The sequence below is a fragment of the Palaemon carinicauda genome, chromosome 27 (genome assembly GCF_036898095.1).
Source record: "Palaemon carinicauda isolate YSFRI2023 chromosome 27, ASM3689809v2, whole genome shotgun sequence".
NCBI classification, from domain to species: domain Eukaryota; kingdom Metazoa; phylum Arthropoda; class Malacostraca; order Decapoda; family Palaemonidae; genus Palaemon; species Palaemon carinicauda.
In genome coordinates, this window is record NC_090751.1 from 79,867,627 (window position 1) to 79,886,379 (window position 18,753).

Here is an 18,753-nt window from a genome sequence, read left to right on the forward strand (position 1 = left end):
CATCTCTCTCTCTCTTTTCGTTCCGACCGCGGTATCGTTAACAGACATTGTGTGCTTTCGCTTGTTTGACGTAGTGTTAATATACAGTACATTCGTACGCCACGTGTTATCGTTATTAAACATTCGTTACTGTGCACTGTACTGTATTAGTGTTTACTATACATAGTACTGTATATAACGTACGTAGTGTATTATATTACGTATTACTGTAGCCATGGGTCCCCAGAATGTTGCCGAAGGAATGAAGAAGAGGACGATGCTCTTGATGGAGACTAAACTTGAAATGGTAAAAAAGTACAAGTCTGGCATGCGTTTAAGTGCGATCGCCAAGGAGTATGGCCGGAATCCATCTATGATAGGCACCATCCTGAAGCAGAAAGCAGCCATCAAAGCAGCAGCACCTTCTAAGGGCGTCACTATTTTCTCCAATAAGAGAACCCACGTGCATGACGAAATGGAGGGGCTGCTTTTTGTGTGGATCAAATACAAAAAAGATCAGCCTGCTGTAGGATTTCCTGCTTTGCTATAAAAGGCAGAAGAATCCACAATCAGGAATGTCCTGGTACATCATTTGGTCGCCATCCTTCAACGTCTCGTCCAGTGAATGATTCAAGACCAAAAAACAAATGAGAATTCTGTTTCAGGAAAGGATATTTAGACAGTTTATTCTCTTTATAAGCAAAAGCCGTCGACAGTAAACAAGCCCATCTATTTTTTTTTCTATGGACCTTTAAATTTCTTGCACTGGAAGGACGACCACTCGACACTACAAAACTGATGAGCAACAATATCCTCTACATGCCAGGCACAAAGGACGAGGATCATCTAAATGGGTTGTATAAATGCCACATTGACCATCCACAGTTTGACAAGTCTTGATCAAACAAACTTTGTTAATTTTCATACCGAAATAATAAACCTCAGAGGACATAATGCATAACATATCCGTATAGGACAGCTGCCAGAGTTAAAATGGCATGCCCATTGAAAAACAGCATGTTCAGCCAATGCTCTGGTGTGAGGGGGGCTTCCATATTGGCTGCCAGATCCACAATAACTTCGACTCTTCCGATTGTGCCAGAGCTAACTCCTTGAAGGGGCCCAGCCGGTATGCCAATATACTGTATAAGGGTATAGGACAAAAGCAAACTGCTGAAAAGAAAATTACCTAAGCTTCATATGGCAATGGAGAATGAGTCTACAAAATATTGTCAAAATTCCTTACTTTCATAGTTACAAGGTAATTAGTAAAAATAAACCAAAAACATTGATCATAAATTTTGATAAATATTGCTTTTTGATATAAAACAATGAGCAATGGCTTGTATATAGATTTCATGAGTCACAAGATGGGAAGTTTTTTTAATATACCCTTCAGTGCTAGCACAAACCTCATTATACCTTTGAGTTTGACCTAGGACATTCACTCGCTTTTTGCGCCTTTCTTGGTTTCAGCAGAATTTTATCATGCCAATAAGGAAAAGACAATTTCAACATCTCGCAACATAAGAATATTCACTAATAAATTATTGTTCAAAAGTGAGTAATATCAGCGATATTAATTGAGTTAGTAAAGGAGAGAGATAATGAAGGATCGACCGTCTCACCTAAAGAAGCAAGATATTGAGCAAAGGGATCTTCATTTATGATTAAATTATAAACAACATTGTTTTGGCTTATTAATATCCAAAGAACAAAATTCAAAATCATGATTTATTAATATTGTCCTTTTAAAAACTATACTAAAAACTATACTTATTGACCTTCAAATTCCATCTCCTCCCTTAGTTTTATATATCTGCCAAAAGTGGAAAAGAATTCCAACATCTCACTAACAAGAACTCTCTCTAATAAGAGTTCAGAAGTGGGTAATATTGGCGATATCTGCAGTGAGAGAGAGAGAGAGAGAGAGAGAGAGAGAGAGAGAGAGAGAGAGAGAGAGAGAGAGAGATGTGGATGAAGGATCAACCAAAATCCTAAGTAGTAAGATACTGAGCAAAGGGATCTTCACTTATGATTAAATTATGAGAATGTTTTGGTTTATTAATATCCAAAAAGGAACAAAATCCATAAACACTATTCATTAATAATGTCATTGCAAATATACAAAATATTTTTTGATCACCCGTATCTCTAAACTATACTTATTGACCTTCAAATTCTATATTTTCTCTTAATTTTAAAGATATAGCATTGAAATTTGGTATGTAACAGAAAAAAATATAGAACACTATTTGGCAATTTTTCATATTTTTTTCTTTAATTTTTGTGCCTGAATTTTAAGATTTATTTTTTTACCATAATGAAAACATTCATATCATCTATCTATATACCCAGACACTTCCCCCAATTTTGAGGGGTATCCGACTAATTAAAAAATTAAATAAAAAAAAAAGGACCTTTCCTCTCTACGCTCCTCCCAGCCTGACAAGGGACTCAACAGAGTTCGGCTGGTACTGCTAGGGTGCCACAGCCCACCCTCCCCAATTATCCACCACAGATGAAGCTTCATAACACTGAATCCCCTACGGCTGCTACCTCCGCGTCATCCAAGGTGACTGGAGGAAGCAGCAGGGCCTACTGGAACTGCGTCACTATCACTCGCCATTCATTCCTTTTTTTAGCACGCTCTCTTGCCCCTCTCACATCTATCCTCCTATCACCCAGAGCTTTCTTCACTCCATCCATCCACCCAAACCTTCCTCTTGTACTTCTTCCATCAACCCTTGCATTCATCACCTTTAGCAGAGCCATTTTCCATTCTTTCAACTTTGCCAAACCATCTCATCACATTCATATCCACTCTAGCTGCTAAATCATTCCTTACACCCGTTCTCACCCTTACTACTTCGTTCATAACTATTTAATCCAGATACACCAGCCATGCTCCACAGACAATCTCAAACATGAGTTTCTGTCTTTCCGTCACTTTTATTCCCTACAACTCCGATCCATACATCACAGTTGGTAAAATCTCTTTCTCATACAGAACTTTATATTTATGCCTAACCCTCTATTCTTTACCTCTCCCTTCACTGGCACCAAAACTTTGCATCCTTTATTCTCTCTCTGACATACATCTGCTTCCACTCCACTATTTGCTGCAACAACAAACCAAGTATTTAAACTGGTCTTCTACTTCAAGTAGCTCTCCATTCAACATTATTAAACCTCACACCACCTTCCCTTCTCATATATCTCATAACCTTATTCTTACCCACATTACCTCAACTTCCTTTTCTCACAAACCCTTCCAAATTCTGTCACTAATGGGCCAAGCTTCACCCTAGCTTCTCTTCAGACTCTGCAACCAGTACAGTATCATACGCAAACAACTAATTTACCTCTCGTTCATGATTACTCTCGTCTATTAGTTTAAATCTCGTCCAAGCTCAAACATTCACCTCACTCATCACTCCAACATGACAAATTCGAAGATAATTTGTATTTTCCTAACCATACAAACCTTAGCTAATTACATTGGATTTACCTTTTAGCGCAGCTGAAATGACGAGCCAATAGTTTTAACGAGTGTTAATTACCCCCGCGCTAGTTAGCGGGGGTAGGGTTAGGGTAGCTTGCTACCCCCCCCCCCCCACACACACACCAGTGATTTGCTTCACTTCACTTAGAGGTAGGACTTTACTTGGGGGTCAGGGATGGCGGGCACATATGTGTAAATAGCTAAGGTTTGTATTGTTAGGAAAAATACAAATTATCTTCAAATTTGTCATTTGTTCCGTAACCGAAATACAAAACCCCGCTATTTACATTGGGTGACTTACCCCTTAAGAAGGGTGGAAAGTCCCCAGCCTTACTGACATCGGCTTTGCCCGGGGGCTCAATCCCTCAGTGAGCAGCACTTGAGAAAAGGAGCCACTGCTCCTCAAGTTCCTAGCATCGCTAAGAACGAGTGGCCTACATAAGCAGTGTGTGGAGGAAAGTGTGACTCGTCCTATGAAGTTGACCTTGAGACCTTTAGATAGGAATCTAGGATAGGACGTTCCCAATACCACCTCGTCAGGGTAAGGGGGATGCAACAGTATTAAGCTTAATACTAGGAGCACAAAGAAGCATGGGTTACCTGCAGAGGTCGAGGTCAGCTATGCGAGGACCAGGATGCCGCTTCCCCAAAAGAGGGGAGAATGAAGATAGTAGTAAGGGTCAGACATACTCTTTCATTCACGCAGACTAAGACCGGGTAACAACGCCCTCAACCTACTGCTACTTGTCCAAAAAGGAGCCTGAGGTTAGACCAGCTGTTGTGCAGCCACCACAGGGCCGATAGAAAACGTTTTGAGGCTCCTGTGGGTCATGTCTTGCAGGTAGTGGGCTGTGAAGGTCGTCCGACGCTTCCAGACCCCAGCTTGAAGTACCTGCGTCACAGAGAGGTTTCTCTTGAAGGCCAGGGATATAGCAACACCCCTGACATCGTGTGCCCTAGGGCGACGTGACGGAGGAGGGTCTGGATTCAAGGCATGGTGGATAACCCTTCGAATCCAAGCCGAGATGGTGTTCCTGGTGACCCTCCTCTTAGTCCTGCCTGTGCTCACAAACAAAGCTCGCACTTGAGGACGGACTGCAGCCGTTCTCTTCAAGTAGTGCCTCAGACACCTCACTGGACATGGTAGCAGCTGGTCTGGGTCGCTTGTTACAGAACCGAGACTTGCGATCCTGAAAGAGTCGAACCGAGGATCCGGCACTCCAGGATTCTGAGTCTTGGCTACAAACTCAGGGACGAACCTGAACGTTACTTCCCCCCATCCCCTTGAATGGGCGATGTCGTATGAGACCATATGAAGTTCACTAACCCGCTTGGCCGAAGCCAAAGCGAGTAGGAAAGCCGTCTTCCAAGACAGGTGGCGATCTGAGGCCTGGCGTAATGGTTCGAAGGGAGGTCTCTTAAGAGCCCTGAGGACTCTAACCACGTTCCAAGGAGGAGGTCTCACTTCCGACTGGGGGCAGGTAAGCTCATAGCTACGTATGAGTAAAGAGTTCTAGCGAGGAAGAAATTATCACGCCCTTCAGCCTGAAGGCCAAACTTAAGGCTGAGCGATAGCCTTTCACTGCCGAGACAGAAAGGCACATTTCTTCCCGCAGATAAACGAGGAAGTCCGCTATTGCTGGAATTGTGGCATCGAGTGGAGAGATACCCCTCCCACGACACCAACCACAAAAGATACTTCACTTTGCTTGGTAGATTCCCTCAAGAGGACCTTCGCAGGTGCCGAGACATTCTCTCGGCAACCTGTTGCGAAAAGCCTCTCTCTGTGAGGACACACTGGATAGTCTCCAGGCGTGAAGCCGAAGCGAGGCCACGGCCTTGTGAGGGACGCTGGAGTGGGGTTGTCTGAGAAGCTCGTGTCATGGAGGAAGTTCCCTCGGGAGCTCCGTCAGGATCTGCAGAAGGTCCGGGAACCATTCCGCGTGATGCCATAGCAGAACTACCAGAGTCATCGAACATTTGACCGATAGTCTGGTCCTGTTGAGCACCCTTCTCATCAGACAGAACGGTGGGAAGGCGTACACGTCGATGTTGTCCAACCGTTGCTGGAAAGCATCTTGCCAGAGTGCCTTGGGGTCCGGGACTGGGGAGCAGTACAGGGGCAGCTTGAAGTTCAACGCTGTCGCGAACAAGTCCACAGTCGGGGAACCCCACAAAGTCAGGACTTAGTTGGCTATCTGAGGATCCAAAGACCACTCGGTACTCACTATCTGCGAGGCCCTGCTCAGACTGTCGGCGAGCACATTCCTCTTGCCAGGAATGAAGAGAGCTGATAGTGTTATCAAGTGGATTTCGGTCCACCTCAGAATCTCTACTGCAAGATGGGATAGCTGCTGCAAAAAAGTGCCTCCCTGCTTGTTGATATAAGCCATTACCGTGGTGTTGTCGCTTATCACCACCACGGAGTGACCCGCCAGGGACCGTTGGAACTGCTGAAGAGCCAGAAAGACTGCCTTCAATTCTAGCAGGTTGATGTGTAGGCACTTTTCTGATTCTGACCAGAGGCCTGAGGCCCTCTGGTTCAGAACGTGGGCCCCCCACCCTTCTTTTGACGCGTCCGAAAACAAGAGTCAATTCCAGGGGGAGGACGAGAAGACTCGCTCCCTTCCGCAGGTTCTCGTCGACCAACCACCACCGCAAGTCCGTCTGTTCCAAAGACCCCATCGGGATCAGAATGTCCGGAGAATCGGATCCTTTATTCCACCGGGACTTAGGCCGCCACTGTAGCGATGTCATCCCGAGGCGGCTGTTTGGAACCAGACGAGCCAGGGAGGATAGGTGACCTAAGAGACGCAACCACGACTGGGCGGGGAGCTCTTCTCGCCTGAGGAAGGGTTCCGCCACCCTCCTCAGCCTTGCTATCTGGTTGTCTGATGGAAAGGCTTTGTGGAGATGGTGTCTATCAAAGACTATATACTGAAGGAAGATAGGAAGGCTCAAAATAGAATGTTAATACGCTAGCTGGCAACTCCAAAGTGAACACAATAGTTGGTTGCTCCGATTTTAGATGGCGTTGTAGGTATACATCGTTTGTCGTCTGTTTGTTCATATTCAGAATTTGATAGTTGATTCAAACGAAAAAATGGCGCCGACAGTAAAGAAGTCACACCAGTGTGTTGTGTGCCATAAACAAAAAGAAACCGATCCTCATTTGGTATTTCACAGGTTCCCTAAGGACAAAGAACGGTGAGTCCCAACAGTATAATACATGCAGTATGTGCTGCTAATGAGTAAGCCCCACTGATATTGGATGTAAGATTAAGGCAAGGCATCCACAGTAAATCTCTTTTGTTTTTCATTTTTTTTGTTGGCTTGTATGCTACCTTATTTCTATTTCCAACCCCCCTTTGATTATTTTTGTGTGTGATATAATTTTGTGTTATTTTGATCCTTCTGATTGTACATTTATACATTTATTAGTTTATAATACTAAACTATACATGAGTGCATCATGCTTTTCCATTTCAATAAAAAATAAAATACAATTGTGTTTTTATACACCTAACATCTCTCCATCTTACAGTGGCCTACATACTGCAATTAAATGTATGCCTACACAAGCATTTGTGGCTATGTTTAACAAAGATATACAGTATGTTTTAATTTATTCGAATGTGGTATTGTATAGAACATTTAAAAATGGTTGTAATACACTGTACAATACTTAAATTTGCAAGAAAATTAACTAAATCATAAGAGATATAGCTATTGAATTTTTAAAAATTAGACTGAGAAACATAATTTACAATTTAGTTACCTAAAAATTTAAGAATATCATGAATATATGAGTAAAATAAACTGACAGAGTAATGCAAATTATGAACAAATATGTCGCAAAATTTACAATCGAATTCCATCCTATATACCCGTAAGCATTACCGCTCTGAATGTTTGGTTGCTCGCTCAAGAGATGGCGCCATTTGTTTCGCATGGGAGTATCTGGCATCTTTTCATAGCACACTCATTTGTGTGTTAGAAGCCTGAGCCTTCCTATCTTCCTTCAGTATATAGTCTTTGGTGTCTATCAGCATGCCTGGATAAACCAGTCGTTGGGATGGCTGCAGAGAGGACTTCGAGGTTTACCAAGGTCCCCAGATCCTGGCAAAGATCCAGAAGCATATGTCTGTGCTGAAGAAGGGTCGACTCCGAGTCTGCTAGGATCAGCCAATCGTCCAGATAACGAAGGAGACTAATGCCGTTCCTGTGCGCCCAAGATGAAATCAGGGTGAACACTCTGGTGAACACCTGAGGAGCTGTGGAGAGACCGAAACACAGCACCTTGAACTGGTAGATCTTGTCTTCTAGGCAAAATCTCGGGTACTTCCTGGAAGACTGATGAATTGGGATCTGGAAGTACGCGTCCTTTGGATCCAGTGTGCACATGAAGTCTTGTGGTCTCACAGCAAGTCTGACCGTGTCTGCTGTCTCCATGCTGAACCAGGTTTGCTTGACAAACCCGTTTAGAGCAGAGAGGTCGATGACAGGTCTCCAGCCTCCAGACGCCTTCTTTACAAGAGTCGACTGAAGAAGCCTGGGGAGCCGTCGACGACCTCCTGGAGAGCACCCTTCTCTAGCATGGTCTCGACTTCGGCCCGAAGGGCCAGCCCCTTTGCCGACCCCGTGGCATAGGAGCTCAACGACACTTGATTCGCTGTCAGGGGAGGTTGAGATGTTGTGAACGGGACACTATAGTCTTGGCCGATCACTGAGACCGTCCAAGCATTGGCCCCAAGTTGCTGCCACCTGCGGAAGCAACGCTGAAGGCATCCCCCCACAGGTGGACACGCAGGGGGACTGCCACCCCTAGGGCTTGCGGCCGCGGCCGCTTCCCCTAGGAGTCTTGCCTCCCCTGGAGGACTTGCCGCCCCTCTTGACCTTGGCTGGAAAGGGCTGGGGCTTAGACACCACTTTCTTAACTGCCGGTGCCTGCTTCGGAGCCTTACGAGGCTGCTGCTGCTGTTGCGGCGGAGCTGGAGGCTTATAGGGCCGAGCTGTAAGGGCCCTATGGAGGAGGGAGTTCGTGCTGGATTTCCTCCACCTCTCAGCCGTTCGCTCCATGTCCTGTGGCTCAAACAGGTTCTCCCCAAGAAGGGAAGCATGTCTGAGCCTACACACATCCACGGCGGGGACCTTCGGATGGAATCTCTCTGTCACCGCATCGCGCCGCTTCAACACCGAGTTGGCCCACAGGGTGGTGACCTGGTGCGCCAAAAACTCGATGGAGCGGGTGCCCGAGACTAAGGAGGTCTCCAGGGCCTTCCTATTGGTCTTAGACAAGTCCTCGGAGCACAATAGGATGCCCCGAGTTCCTAGCCAAAAATCCAGCCACGAAGTGGCCTGCATGGCACACTTCGCGACCTTTTCATGGCTCAGGATCTCTGACGCCGAGAATGACACCTGCCGGGCAGAGAGCTTCTCAAGGGGAACTCCCTTCGCCAGCTCCTCCACGGAGTGATGGAGAGGAAGAGTGAGACTGGACTCACCCAAGATCTCAAAATACCTCCTCTGCTGAAGATGAGGAGGAGGGATGAGCTTGTTCCCGGCAGAGGAATGACTGGAGGAGGCAAGAATCGCGAGCTGGGCGTTGGCCCTGGCTCTGGCACTCTTTCAGACCCAGAGACCAGGGCAGAGCCGCACTGGACTTAGGGACCTTCCGAACGTCGAACACTTAGTCCAAGATAGTGTCCTTGCCTTCACGGGGGGCGATCACGGGGTCCATAAGCCCGTTGAGTTGCCTTATCAGGCTCAAGACCTGCCAGAAGGCATGTTCAGATTCCTGCTGATCTCCTCCTTGAGGGCTGGCAGCTAAGTCTCCTGTCCCCGGAATCTCTTCCTGGGGTGAAGCGTGGACATTCCCCCGGGGAGCCGCGGGTTCCTGGCGAATCCTCGAAGATGATTTCGGGATGGTCTTGGAGTCCTTGGATTCTCTCCTGGGAGGGATACAGGATCCCAACAAAGAGGTTCGAAGAGCCCCTTCCGCAAGAGACTACTCTCCTCCATGAAGAGAAGGCTCCTCCCCTTCGTGCAGAGGGGAAGACTACCGCTTCACTGGACTCGCCAGAGGACGGAAAAGCCTCGTCCATGGGAGAAGGAGAAAACGCTCGAGCAGGAGAAGGGGCATTCACGACAGACCTCTTGGGAACCAACTTCGCCCTGGGGGAAGTCACCACGAAGTCCACTCTTCTCTTTCTCTTAAGCGTAGGAGAGGCAGCCGTTGGTTAGTTGCCCTGATCGGCAAGCGCTGGTTTCATTACCCTCACTAACGCCCGCATCAGAGGACCAAACCAAGTCTGTTGCTCCACGGACACAGAGTCCGAAATCCTCGCTGGAGGAAAGGGATCGGGCGATCCTTCGAAGTGGACACCACTGTACCTGCCTGAAAAGAAGGGGGGGAAGAAAGACGCACTAACCTCTCTGCAGTGTCTTCCCTGTCCTGCACAACAGTCCTGCGTTTAGATGGAGGCGATCCAGAGCACTGTCTGGGAACACGCGTTCCTGCTGCTATCACTGGCTGCGAAATTCGCCGCGAACGATAAGCGCCCGGGCGAGCGGTCGCGCGGGCGAACGGTCACGAGGGTTTACAGGCGAACGTGCGCGTGGCCGAGCCGGTGAACGAATGCGTTGGTGCGATGGCGAGGGATCGCGTTGCCGCGTGGGCGGTGAGAACGCTCCGAAGATCGCTGGCGACGTAGGTCAGGAGACCCGTAGCGTGAGGGAGAGCGATTGAGAGCAGGCGATCGGTGGTGAGCTGGCGAACGCTGGCGTGCAGGTGAGCGATGGCGTGTTGTCGCATGGTGACGCGTTGGCGAGCGATAGCGCGCAGGACGTGCAGGTGAATGATCGCGCGAGGGCGAGCTAGCAGAGGGCTAACCATGTCCTTCCAGAATTTCTGGCCGACGACGCGTTTGAGAGACTGTGCGCGCAGGCTGTAAGTCACACGGGTGGTCCGGAGAACGCTGACGAGCAGGTGATCACGGGCGAGCAGGTGATCGCAGGCGAGCAAGAGGGCAACGCGTGAAATTCTGTGAAGGAACAGTTGGCGTGGCGCGTTCACGAACAGGAACAGCGTAGGTGCGTGGGCGAACATGTGCTTTAGAAACACGAGCTGGACAACGCGGACGATGTTGAGTAGAAACAAGAGGATCCCGAGAGAGCTCAGGAGACTGATGGCGCGCAGGGTGCCCAACAGGGACTGCAGGATGTTCAGAGACCACAGGGGAGCGCTGGAAAGCAAGAGGGCGATGATCCTCAAAAGAGCGCTGACGAACGGGAGAGCGCTGACGATCAGAAGAGCGCTGACGAGCAGGAGTGCGCCTGTCCGCTAACACTGCAGCAGGGCGAGCAGGGGAATGCTGGCGCGCTGAGCGCTCTTCAGGAACCACAGGATGGAGGATGTCCTCAGGAGAGCACTGGCGAGAAGTAGGGCGAACATCAGGAGAGCGCTGGCGAACAGGTGAGTGCTGACGAGTAGGAGAGCATTGACGAGCAGGAGAGCGCTGACAAGCAGGAGAGCGCTGACGAGCAGGAGAGCGCCTGTGCGCTAACGCTGCACGTGAAAGGGAAGAATCCCTTTGCCCCGAAGGGACCGTTGCCCGTCTGGTGACGAGGTCCCCAGAAGGTGAAGTTCTAGCAAGAGTAGGAGACCGGTCCGCAGAGAGGTCCCAAGGAGCTGGAGCTGTAGGCTGAATACGACAAGGAGAGTCCCCTTCGGAAGAAGAAGATCCAAAAAGGCGCCTCTTAACCCCCTTATAAGGGGATGGGAGGCCCTTGCGACGCAGCGGACGGTGAGCCTTACGGCGAAGGCGGCCACGGGGAAGATCATCAGGACCACCAGTCCTCCGAAAGGGAGTCTCAGTCAAGGCACTCCCCTTAGAGGGAAGCTGGACAGCAGACGAGCCCGTAGGACTCGCTTCCCCCTTCGAAGGATGTACGGAAGGGGGAGGAGAGCCGTCAGCACTAACATCCTCAACTGCACCTGCAGAGGATTGCCCCGCCCCGTCTGAGGCCTCTGCCACCACGACGTCGACGATAGACAGAGGGTCTACCTCTGCTACCGCCGGCGACTGCTTAACGGCGGCCCCCAACGAGACAAGGTCAATCAAGGCAACCCTGGAGGGCAAGCCCTTAAGCCCCAGGTTAGCCCAAATCTGTAAAAGATCATCATTAGACAATGTATTATCAATAACCTCCCCTGGAGGAGGATGGGGAACCGCCCCGCTATGGGAGGCGACGCCCTCTCCCCCCACCCAAGGTCGGGAAACAGAACTAGGGCCTGCGCTACCACTCTGCCGACTCTCCTTAGGGGCCGGACGAGGGGGAGCTTCGGAGGTGGTTTGGGCGACGCAAGAAGAGTCCCGAGAACCTTCCTCCTTCAAAGCAACCCCCGAAGGAGAACGGTCTCTCTTGGATTTCTTCTTACTCCGGCGGCCAAACCTCTCCCACTGGGAGGCAGACCACTCCCTACGCGTTTTCCTGGTCACACCGTCGGCCCCGACACTGCGGGCAAAGGGTGTGAGGATCCGTAATCAAGGCCGACATAAAGGTCCCACAAGGGCGGCCGGCAATACCAGGGCACGTACGCATAGCAAAGACAAAGGTAGTCAACTTCAAACATACACAAAAGCTGTAGAGAAAAAGCAGAAAAAAGATTAAAGACTGTCAACGAGGACGATGGACACACACGTCGTTCATCGCCGAGCCAAAAGTGAAGTGAAGCAAATCACCGGTGTGTGGGGGGGAGAGGGGGTAATTAACCCTCGTTAAAACTATTGGCTCGTCATTTCAGCTGCGCTAAAAGGTAAACCCAATGTAAATAGCGTGGTTTGTATTTCGGTTACGGAACAAATTCAAATTAAACAACCATGGCAACATCACACATCCCTGTCTCAGCCCCACTCACTGGAAACATATCGCATACTTCATTTCCTACCCTAACACACTCTTTACTACCTTTGTAGAAACTTTTCACTGCTTGCAACAACCTTCCACCAATTCCATATAAGCTCATCACATTCCCCATCGCTTCCCCATCAACTATCATAAGCTTTCTCCAGATCCATAAACGCAACACCTTACCTTTTGCTAAATATTTCTTACAAAATCTGATTCATACATCCCCTACCTTTCCTAAAACCACCCTGTACTTCTAAGATTGCATTCCCAGTTTCATCCTTAATCCTAATAATCAGTACTACCATGCACTTTTCCAACCACACTCAACAAACTAATCCCCCTTGAATTACAATACTCATGCACATCTCCCTTGCTCATACTGTATTCATATCTAAGAGAAAAAAAATTGACGTAGGAAAATAACTTATTGGAGGTCTACATCAGGGCTACATAGGGTAGTAATCCCTGATCTTAATCTCAAGTACCAAGGGGGAGATAGAATTTTATAAAAATTTTCAGGATAAATCACCCTGGCATCGCAAAACCAAAGGTCGGAGGCAAAAATCCTATGCAGTTTGGAGATATCCCAAGTCACCTTATTAAGGAGTATGAATGTCAATGTCCTGTCCCTAAAAAAAGGGCATTAGCCGGCCAGCCCCTTAAAATGACAAAGGTTTCTTTGCGTAGAAACAATTTTACATATGGATAGGTTGTAATAATTTTTCAACTTACGGTTTACATTTTAGCTTTGTATAAGATATGTCATGTTGGCCAGTGAGTGTATGTGAAAACTTGCTTACAAATTCACATACAAAAATATCCAGTCCACACAAAATTAATTTGTGTGTATATTTTATAATTTCATATGCAATTGTTTACTAATTTACTGTCATTTGGCCAAAACACTTTTTAAGCCAGCAAACTAGAAAATTACCCTTTCTTTTTGTTTAAATTTCATAAAACAAATTCTTTACACTTGTGGCCATTGTCCTTTGGCATCATTCCCCTAGCATCTATTGGGTTAATTTATGACTGCTCTAGCTGGCACTGAAGTATCCCTATTACAATGTGTGCATAGTTTGTTTCTGCATTTGAACACTGGTAAGATTTACGGACTAAATTAGTTATTCTTATAATTTCAAGTTTTGTAGATGATTTATATGAATTATTTAAAAGTGGAGTAATATAGATTTTCCATTCTTTCAACAATAATAATGTAGCCAATGAAGTCTAAAGCTTTATTTGTCAGTTATAAAAATCCTAATCTAGTTTATGAATCTTTCAAATCAATATTAATCTCAACTTTGGATAAAATTATTCCACTATCAAAACTCACCAAAGAAAAAAAAAACTTACTGTAGTTACAGCTCCACAATCAAGGGTGATGACCGTATGGCAGTTATCCTTGAAAGTTGTACGATGAAGGCAAGATGCCAACCCATTACAAGCTTTGAAATCACTAAATACACCCCATTGTGGTTGGAAGCCAAATCCTCTTTGAGCTAAAGAATAATTACAATGTCCATGCCAATCATACCGGTAACCATCAAAAGAAATTATATGCGGATCATCATACACGTGACATGATTTACCTGAAAAAAAAAAAATTGTAAATAGTTAGGAATAAAAACTGAAGATTACATGCTTTATTTATTTTAATATATACAATATTGGATTAGATACAAGAGAAATGAGACTAGAGACTATATCAAAATAGCAGCAAAGACAAAACTAGTTACTGGGTGCTTTGAAGAATTCTGCGACTTTTTTTTAAAGTCTTCAAATACTTTATTTCCCTGATCTTGAAGACTCAATCATGGTTTAGCCATACCATTTCAGTACCAGTTCGATTATCCCAGATAAATGAGGAGCCTAAAGCAGTACACTACATTTTAATGCTTGTTGGGAACCCACTGGCAGCAAGGCAGTAGGGATCTCCAAACATGTAGGCCACAATTTACCATTTATTAGAGTGATGTAAATATTTTTTGGAATCCAACAATACCCCTTCTCTCTATTCTAGTTTAGAGTTTGGTTTTCACAAGGGCCTTGTAGCATGTAACACCCTTCCTATAATTTCCAGTGCTGTGCAGAAATCCCCCCATTGTGGTCTGGATGTTAATGAATGGCTTTTACTTTAGAGCTGCTTTTGACAGTAAATCATGAGGCCCTTATTTTCAAACTAACAGTTCGTAGTAGTTTTCATCTTGGCATCATTGAATTTTTGAGTAAAAGAATGCAAAGAGCAATAGTTTATTAGTGACTATAGGAATGTAATAGGAGGGGTTCCTCAGAGTAGTGTTCGTAACTCATTTACTTTACATATGTGGTTTCGCCTAGAAAAGCTTGTTACATATGCAGAGGATCATCGTCAAGTCCATTTCCTAAAAGTAGATCCGAGGTTGTAGATTCCCTTAGATATCTAGTTAATATTGAACAGAGCAAATAATGGGGACACGAAATTCAACCGTAACACGGCTAAAAGTATGATTATAAGCAGGTCAAGGACATTGACTCAAAATCCAGATCTCTGCAATGTTATGTTACCTTGAACACGAACTATTTAAAATTTTAGGCGTGATTCTTTATTGAAAATTACTATTAAGAAACACATTTGGTCTTCAATTGCGCATAAAAAGGATTTTGACGAAGGAAAAATCTATTTCTGGGGAGAGACCTGTGGTGCCCGGTGAAAAGAGTCCTTCTTATATATCTTTTCTGATAAAACCTTCCAATTATACCAGAGAAAGAAAAGCATGGAATGCTGAGGTTACAACCCTCGCGCGAGCACCTTTTGGGTGTCGTGTATAAAGCAAAGGCGCGTGAAATCCACTATTCACAGGTTGTCTTCCATTTAGTTAATTCCTTCGTCAAAGGGATGGGCCGATACAAAGGCCCTAGCCAACCCCCACGCCACGACGCGAGCGCCATCTGAACAACATCCTTCCGTATTGGCCATGATGGCTTGGAAAGGAAAGGGTGGGATCGTGTAAAATAAAGGGGAAGGGTTTCACCGGGCGCCACAGGTCTCTCACCAGAAATAGATTTTTCCTTCGTCAAAATCCCTTTTCTGGGTCGACCTGTGGCGGCCGGTGAAAATGTACCAGAGAATGCCTTCCAAGCCCAACAATAACTACTAATTTAATAAGGGGAGAGAAACAACACCATGTAAAGAAAATCATATATAACTAAGGTAAGTAGGCATAAAACAAACTAGCCACAGGGCATAGTGCGAGTAAGGTTAAACAAACAAGATAACAGGGAAGCCTCCGAGTATCAGAGGAAAACATGCAACAAAACTGACATAGCTAAGAATATCCCAACCTTATAACTACGGTAAACAATAATAGTTACAATCATATTAACCTAATGTGTAATAAACTTAGGGCTAACGAACCACCAAGGAAGCGGCGTCGTGGTGCGAGTGGCGGGTAGGAGGGAGAAGAGAAGAGATGGATGAAAGGAAGAACAAAAGATCACTGGGGAGAGATAAGGCTCCCAGCTGCAACCGTTGGGTATTTAAGAGCCTGTAAGTTCTTTAGATAGTGGCGTTTGAAGACCATAGGAGATTTCCAACCCGTGTACTTTTTAAGGTCATCAAAGACCATATTCTGGAAATAATTGATGGAGGTAGCTACCGATCGGATATCATGAGCATGGAGAAATGATCCCGGATTGACTTGTTTAATGAAGTATAGGATCTGTTGCCTAATGCCACGTATGGAAATGGTACCTCCTTGTTCTCTGATAAACAAGGGGCCAGACGATCGGGTAGCAGTCCTGGCTAAAAAGGCCCTGAGAGTGGTGACCGGACATAGAGAAGTATCTTGGAGAAGAGGAATAATCTTCCAAGTGGACCACCTTTTTTGGGGGTCCTCGTTCTTAGCTAGGAAAGAAGTACCTCACCTGAAGGGAGGAAATCCATGTTCTCTGAGTTTCGTGAGAGAGCTGCTAGTTCTGAGATTCTGGAACCCGAGGCCAAAGCTATTAGAAATAAAGTCTTCCTAAGAAGAGTGATATAGGAGCAGGATTCGTTGTCCGTGTCGGAGGCCAGTTTGAGGACATCATCTAGAGACCAAGAGACCTTTTGTGGACGAACCGAAGGTCGAAGCCTAGCACATGCTTTTGGAATAGAAGAGAAATAAGACTCCGCCAGGTTAATGTTAAACCCAACCAGGAAGACTTTCCTCAGAGCTGACTTAATGGTGGTTATAGTGCTAGCTGCTGGGCCTTTGTCAAATATGGACCTAAAGAAGGAGATGGCTAAATTAGTTGTCATAACCGAATGGTCTGAAGTCCTTAAGAAATCTGCTAGTTTCTTAACTGCCAAATCATATTGGCGAATCGTAGAGTCCCTTTTGTCCGATTCTATAAAGAGGACACTATCTGGGTCGATGTTTGCGTCCCTACGCGCCGCAAACTTTATGAAATCCACAAAGTTAGGGTTTTGGCTATCCTTAAGGAATCTGACACCGTCCGAGTTTGGACCACCTGGGTCAGTTTGGGGAATGGGATCCGGAAGGGACGGAGTTTCAACTCGAGGAGGAGAGGAAACCAACTGCTCTTTGGCCAGTGAGGTGCCACTAAAGCTACTGCCCCGTTGAAGGAGCGGAGTTTGTGCAAGACTTTCAGTAGAAGATTCCATGGAGGGAATAAGTAGATCTTCTGCCAATGGTTCCAATCCAAGGTTAATGCGTCCATGGCATAAGCCTGAGGGTCCAAGTTCGGTGTCACATAACATGGGAGTTTGTGATTGAGTCGGGTCGCGAATAGATCTACCTGGAGACTTGGAACCAGCCTGAGTATCCATCGGAAGGAGTGCATGTCCAGGGACCACTCCGATTCCAGTGGGCTCGTCCTGGATAATGAGTCTGCTATCACATTCTGGACTCCTGCTAGGTGAGTTGCTGACAGGAACCAGTCTTTGTCGGCTGCCAAGGTGAAGATAGTGACCAGGATCTGATTCAGGTTGGGTGATTTGGACCCCGAGCTGACCAGAAGTCATGGAGGTCTATTTGGTAGGATACCAGCTGGTTCTTTATGGCAACTCTGAACAGCGTTTCCTCTGGGTAAAGAGATGCTAGGGACTCCATGGAGGTGATGGATTGGAGGGACCTAGCTAGTCTAGTACGGGTCTCGAACTCAGTTTTGAGAAGAGACACTATTAATCTGGGAAGCTTCTCAGAGAAAAGAGTAGAGGCACAGTCCGGGTCTAGTTTCCCCACCGTGAAGGTAGAAGCCGCAGCATCCCAGGCTGCCGAGGTACCCGGAATAAGCAGAGAGTTGGGGTCCGTCTCTTTGAGAGCCGGCATGGAAGAGCCTTCCTTGATGGCCTGTATAGTCAGCTCTGTGACTTTGTCTATGAGCGGCAAAGAGATGGAGGCCGCTGTCGTAAAAATAGTGTAGGCACCTTTGATAGTGTTCTGGCCCAGATAGCCTGGGCCTGCTCTTTTGGAAATATGACCATTTCCTTCGGTACCTTGTCCATACGGACCAATGAATGTTCCTTTAAACGTACAAAACCATTGAACGGGAATGCTAGGCCCGGGGGATAGAACTCCAGGTCCTCTAGAGGGCGGGTGCCTATGCCCTCCAGAGTTAGGGAACCATCTACGAATGGAGCATGCAAGGCAAACCGCCAAGGATTGATTTTATCGAAGGGCGGCAGCTTCGATGCGTCTGGAGCAGAAGGGGAGGAAACAGAGTTCCGGCGCGGATCAGAGTAGCCATCATATCCTTAATCTCTGTTATCGCCCCAGAGTGATGTTGAACTTGATCTCTGACCAATTCTTTGACCAGTTCGATGGGGATGAGATCACCCCAAGGTACCTGAAAGCCATCCGTTGGTTTTTTCTTGGATTTGGTAGACAGACTTCTTAGGAGTAGTGGTTTTACGAGGAGCAATATGAATATCAGGAGCTGTCGAGGGTCCGGGGACCGGTGACGTTGATACTGGCAAAGCTGAAGTCTTATAAGTTCGAAGTGGCTTCACCTTGGGTCGTACGGAGGCAGAGGGATCCCGAGGAGAAGCCTTAGAGTTATCAAAACCTAGAAAGGAAGAGGTAGGAGAGGGAGTAGGAGAGAAAAGGGTTTCCACCAACTCGGCACCACTTACCTGCTCGTCCCTGGGTTCTACGTCTATATCCAGACCCGCCACGTCCAGCGGTACGAGGGGTTCGTCCTCCACGGAAATGGTAGCCCTGACTTCTTCAATTAAGGGGGCCGCAAGGTCAGGGGAGACTGCAGCAGTAGTCGAGCCTGGGAAGAGGCGGGAGGCCATGTCCCCATCGAGGAGATAGGGTACGCCAGACGGGGCATTCCTGCCAAAGCCCGACACCCACGGACGAAGAGTAGCC

General features: G+C 46.8%; 1 protein-coding gene across 1 annotated transcript in view; it reads right to left on the reverse strand.

Moving 5' to 3' along the window:
• LOC137621001 (mucin-2-like) overlaps positions 1 to 18,753 on the reverse strand; it is a 121,766-nt gene that overhangs the window by 7,395 nt on the left and 95,618 nt on the right. The window contains exon 4 of the mRNA XM_068351441.1: positions 13,754 to 13,989. Coding sequence (XP_068207542.1) covers positions 13,754 to 13,989 — 236 coding nt within the window. The remainder of the gene's footprint in view (positions 1 to 13,753; positions 13,990 to 18,753) is intronic.